The sequence below is a fragment of the Mya arenaria genome, chromosome 9, assembly GCF_026914265.1.
Source record: "Mya arenaria isolate MELC-2E11 chromosome 9, ASM2691426v1".
NCBI lineage: Eukaryota > Metazoa > Mollusca > Bivalvia > Myida > Myidae > Mya > Mya arenaria.
Window position 1 is genome coordinate 48,977,748 of NC_069130.1, and position 5,678 is coordinate 48,983,425.

General features: G+C 39.6%; 1 protein-coding gene across 1 annotated transcript; it reads left to right on the plus strand.

Moving 5' to 3' along the window:
• The first annotated feature begins 1,118 nt into the window (after positions 1 to 1,118).
• Positions 1,119 to 5,389, plus strand: LOC128246128 (uncharacterized). The gene is made up of 3 exons (XM_052964325.1): positions 1,119 to 3,335; positions 5,053 to 5,093; positions 5,377 to 5,389. The coding sequence occupies exons 1-3, from the start codon at positions 1,119 to 1,121 to the stop codon at positions 5,387 to 5,389; spliced, it is 2,271 nt and encodes a 756-aa protein (XP_052820285.1).
• The last annotated feature ends 289 nt before the right edge of the window (positions 5,390 to 5,678 follow it).

The following is a 5,678-nucleotide window of genomic DNA, read 5'->3' on the forward strand; positions in this document are numbered from 1 at the left end:
AGTTTTCTATAACAACTGTTAATGGAAGTAAGGAGAAGAAAACGGGCATAGAGTTTAATGCAGAGGTAAGTTCTATTGACGGACATGGGCATTTGACCCTTCCAAGAGTGTGTTCTGTAGAACGTTTGCCTGTGTCTCTGGATTCACTCCCGAGGAGATCGGAATTGGCTAAGTGGGATCACTTAGCTGGCATTGAGTTGCCTAATATTTACGCAAAGGAAGTTGGGCTATTGATTGGCAGTGACACACCGGAAGCCTCCTGGGTGGAAGAAGAAAGAAGAGGTAAGCGCAGCGAACCATATGCTATAAGATCGATTTTAGGTTGGACGATCATTGGGCCTACAGGTAAGGTGTCCACAAATTTAAATGTCAATGTGCATTATCAACAAGCCGATGTATTACAGCAAATGCACAAACTTTGGTCTACAGACTTTCCGGAGTACGTAGCTGACGCTAAACGAGAGATGTCACAAGACGACCGACGAGCGTTAGGTATAATGATGCAGACAATAACTCAAGAGGATGGACATTACAAAATTGGACTACCTTGGCGCGATGACCAATGTCTTCCACATAACAAACACATGGCACTTACACGTCTAGCAGGCCTGAAAAGGAAATTGCAAGGAAATGATTATTTGCATAAAATGTATAGTGATACAATGGAAGGATATATATTGAAAGGTCATGCAAAACGAGTATGCGAAAGTGAGACAGAGAGTAAAAGTGACAGGATTTGGTACCTACCGCATCACCCAGTTGTAAGCCCCCGGAAGCCAGGAAAGGTAAGAGTAGTATTTGACTGCGCTGCAAAATACAAAGGTGTGTCACTGAATGATCGGCTGCTTCAAGGTCCTGATTTAGTAAATAGTATAGTCGGAGTACTTACGCGTTTCAGAGAGGAAAGGATTGCGTTAGTGGCAGATATTGAAGCTATGTTTCACCAAGTGCGGGTGATGGATGAAGACTGCCAAGCGCTAAGATTTCTGTGGTGGCCCGAAGGGGACTTAACTCGACAGCCTGAATGCCACCAGATGCAAGTGCATTTGTTTGGCGCAACTTCCTCGCCGAGCTGTGCAGCGTATGCATTAAGAAGAACGGCGACAGACAATGCAGAAATGTATGCACCGGAAGTAACCACAACACTGGAGAGGAACTTCTATGTTGATGATCTATTAAAGTCAACAAACAACAAGGAAAATGCAGTTTTGCTTTGTAAGGATCTCCGAGAAATGCTCGGTCGAGGTGGATTCAGACTTACAAAGTGGATGTCGAACTGCCAAGAAGTTGTTGATTCAATCCCACCGGAAGAGCGAGCAAAACCGTCCCTAACTGTCAATCTAGAAGATGACAACGAGTTCGAAAGAACACTCGGTCTTCAGTGGAACATCCGAGATGATGCTTTCTTTTTTGACGTACATCTGAAAGAAAAGGCGCCTACACGAAGAGGAGTTTTATCTGTAGCGAGCTCCTTATACGATCCGTTAGGGTTTGTAGCTCCAGTGACATTGATTCCGAAGTTGATACTACAGAACGCATGTCGTCAAGGCTTAACGTGGGATCAAAAACTTAATGAATCCGACATAGAAAAGTGGTGTGATTGGCTTACAAATTTGCCAAAGTTGTCATCTGTCAAAATTGAAAGGTGTCTAAAGGCGGGTGACCTTGATATCTGGTCATGCAATATAGAGCTGCATATGTTCAGTGATGCTTCACAATTCGCCTACGGAGCAGCAGCATACATTAAGATATATGACAGACAAGGAAACGGCAAATGTTCATTTGTGATGGGGAAATCTAGGTTAGCGCCCATCAAGACCGTAACCATACCGAGACTTGAATTAGCAGCTGCAGTAGTATCGGTAAAATTGTTTCAGATGCTGATTAAAGAACTGGACACAAAGGTCGACAACTGCTATTTTTGGACCGACTCAATGATTGTTTTAGGGTATGTTCGAAATACTTCACGGCGTTTTAAGACGTATGTAGCTAACAGGTTAGCTCTTATTCATGAACTGACTTCCCCAAATGATTGGAGGTACGTGCCCACAAACATGAATCCAGCTGACTTAGCTTCCAGGGGTGTACACCCGGAGGAAGGAGGGAAACTTTTTATATGGTTGAACGGACCAAAATTTCTAAACATGGAGAAAGATGATTGGCCACATGAACCTGATGGAATCACGACGGAGTACGAAGATGTTGAAATGAAACCAGCTGTAGTGACTAGTATGGTCCAGTCTCAATGCCAGGACGTGGTATCTGATATCCTAAACAGATATTCAGATTGGTATAAACTGCAACGAGCTGTTGCTTGGCTGCTTAGGTTGAAGACATTTATGATACACAGATACTTGAAACATGAAACAAAGGAGATATTTACAGGTGGTTGTTTGTCACTGAAAGAAATTAAAACTGCTAGGAAGTTGATACTAATGAAGGTGCAGGAAAGTGCCTACGGTGACGAATTTAGTAAACTGACTTCAAATAAGAAGATAGCAACATCAAGCTCGCTTGTAAAACTGTGTCCAGAGCTTAATGAGGGTCTGTTACGAGTTGGCGGGCGATTTCAGTACACTGAATTTTCCGAGGATAGCAAACATCCGATCATTTTACCAAGCAAACACCACGTGACAGAACTTATAGTACGGAAATATCACGAGGTTAATCATCACATGGGAGCTCATCATGTATTATCGTTGACTCGACAGTCGTATTGGATAATTCACGGAATAAGGACAGTGAAACATGTAGTCAGTGCATGCATGGATTGTAAACGGCGCTTCAGGAAAACACAACGACAGCAGATGGCACCGTTGCCAGTTGAGAGGCTTACTCCGGACAAACCTCCATTTACGTATGTTGGTGTGGACTATTTCGGGCCTATGTATGTCAAGGTCGGTCGTAGCCAACAGAAACGATACGGGTGCCTGTTTACCTGCTTGACGACACGAGCAGTACATATTGAAATCGCACATAGTTTAGGAACAGACTCGTTTGTATGTGCATTGCAACGTTTCATGAGTAGAAGGGGAAAACCAGAAAAGATTTTCAGCGATAATGGTACTAATCTTACTTCCGGAGAAAGGGAATTAAGAGCAGAAATTGCCGAATGGAACCAGAGTCGTATCATGAATGAATTGGTGCAGAAAGACATAGAATGGCAGTTCATTCCTCCATATGCGAGTCATATGGGTGGAGTGTGGGAAAGACTGGTTCAGTCAGTAAAGAGAGCCTTAAAATCGGTAATCAAAGAGCAGCTTTTGAATGACGAAGCACTAAATACTCTCATGACGGAGACAGAAAAGATTGTAAATGACAGACCGATTACAAAGGTAAGTGATGATAGCAGAGATCCAGAAGCACTATCGCCGAGCCAACTGTTGCTTTTGCGCCAAAATAGGTGTATACCACTTGGTGTCTTTAGCAAGAATGACAATTATTGTAAGCGTTGGTGGCGTCAAGCTCAGTATCTTGCAGACGTATTCTGGCGACGTTGGGTAAAAGAGTATGTACCAAATCTTCTTGAGAGGCAAAAATGGCAAGATGTACAACGAAATATCGAGGTAAATGATCTTGTTCTGGTGTGTGATGAGTCACTACCACGTGGATGTTGGCCTCTTGGACTGGTAAACGAGGTAAGTAAGGGACGAGACGGTTTGGTTCGCTCATGTAGGGTACGTGTGAATGGATCAGTGAAGGTGAGACCTATTACGAAGTTATGTCTGCTAGAAAACAGTGCATAAACACGTTCATGTTTAAAACGATAGATGGGTAGAAGTAGTTTTCAAGTAAGCCGTTGGTCTTGTAGTGTATGTTGGTTGGTAAGTATACAACATGTATTTGTGTACGTCTTATAATCACGCATTGTATAATCTTAAGATCCTATTTTGTTTTTGGAGCATTTAATTCCTAGTTGCTTTAGGTATTTTATTGAATGAACTTCAAAATGAAGGTTCATTGAGGGGCGATGTGCCGCAGCTAGGAACATGTTTATTAAATTCATCAGCTTTGTAGGTCGCTAACGAGTATGATTCATTGTAGTAATAATAGAACAAATTAATCAGACCCATTGTTTAGATTATTTGCTTGGGATATGCAAGATACGTATACAAAATATATTTAGCGTGGTTACCATGAGAATGTTTTGTGTTTTGATTGGCTGGCAGCTGCGAGGGCTCTGGGCGAAAGTAAATTTGGTCAGTAAGTGAGGTGCGAGTGAAAAGACATGAACGAATGTTTGGGCTTTGGTTAAATAAATCGGAATACGTACCAATGTTTAGTAAGTTATATTTTGTAACATTTTGTTTTTTATAAATGAAGTTAATCTACAATATATAACGGAAAGGTTAGTTAAGGCAATTTTTGATAGCTACAAAACTTCAGAGCATTTTCGTAACTAAGTATTTTTGAATGTCCTGAAAATACTCTGTGAACATCTATTTGTTATGTTAATTGCATTATTTGGATTATTATTGTGTATATGATGTATGTGTCTTGATTATTGTGTTTGGGTTATTTCAGATAACCGTTCATACGTTCATACGTTCCTTAGCGTTCATTTACGTTCCTATACGTACAATAGCGTTAAGATGAGTTCCATTACGTACTGTTATGCTGACTGATTGACTGTTTGATTGTATGGAATAAAATGTGAACGAGTATATTACAACGAGTTCCGGTTTATTATGTGAAGAAGCAGATCCCGCAGTTTAGTGAATTTGAAATCGCGACATATATAAAATATAGGAATTCATACATACTTCGATGATGCTGTCCCGGGATGTGAAACACAGAAAAGCGACATTTTTTAAATGAGTTTCATATCCTTGCCGCCGATAAATATGAACATATTTCAATAGATGCATTAACATAACATAACATTACATAACCTATCATTTATTCAGCATTAAATGATATAGTATTCATAGCCAAAATGCAAAACATATGAAACAAATCACATGAAACAAATCGGGAAGAGCAAAGACATATTCAATGGAGAAGTATACTGTCTCATACTGTATATCTTAGTATCAATTCTTAACATATTAGGTGTCTGGCGGCGTTTCTCTTTTGATGGGTTTGGCCGCCAGGTAAGTCATCAACTTTTAACTTGTTTATACACGGTTAGATTCGTACTTTCCCTGGCTTTTAAAATATTTTCTCATAAATTTGCAATGAATTACATGTAGTTCAATGTCTTTTGCTTGATGGTATTCAATGATTTCCGAACCATAATTAAGAATTGATCCAATGAGACTGTCAAAAAGATTAGTTTATTCGTTGATGTTTAGGTTAAGTTGATTATAAACGATACACAAATTGTGTAAGTCAGAAAGGGAATGTTGTGCAATTTGTTTTTGTGTCCTATTCCAGTTTCCATTCTTGAACAAGGTTATACCCAAATATTTAAATGATTCAACTATTTCTAGATTCGTATTATTCATGTTAAAGGTAAAGTTAGATTTTCTGCCTCTTTCGAATATCATAATTTTAGTTTTTGATGTGTAAACTTTGAGATCCCATAAACCACAGTAAACTTGTAAATCATCGAGGATTGATTGTAAGGCCTGAGGAGTTTATGCAAAAATATCAGCGTCATCGGCAAATAAAAGCAGATATGATTTAATATCGTTTATGGTGCAAATTCCTTCTAAATTGTGATTAATATTTGATAA

Bases quoted from the DNA above. Each gene is read 5' to 3' on its own strand.
- LOC128246128 (XM_052964325.1), top strand. From the start codon at position 1,119: ATGTATGCACCGGAAGTAACCACAACACTGGAGAGGAACTTCTATGTT. The intron at 3,336-5,052 runs GTAAGTGATGAT...TTAACATATTAG, and splicing joins ATGACAGACCGATTACAAAG to GTGTCTGGCGGCGTTTCTCT.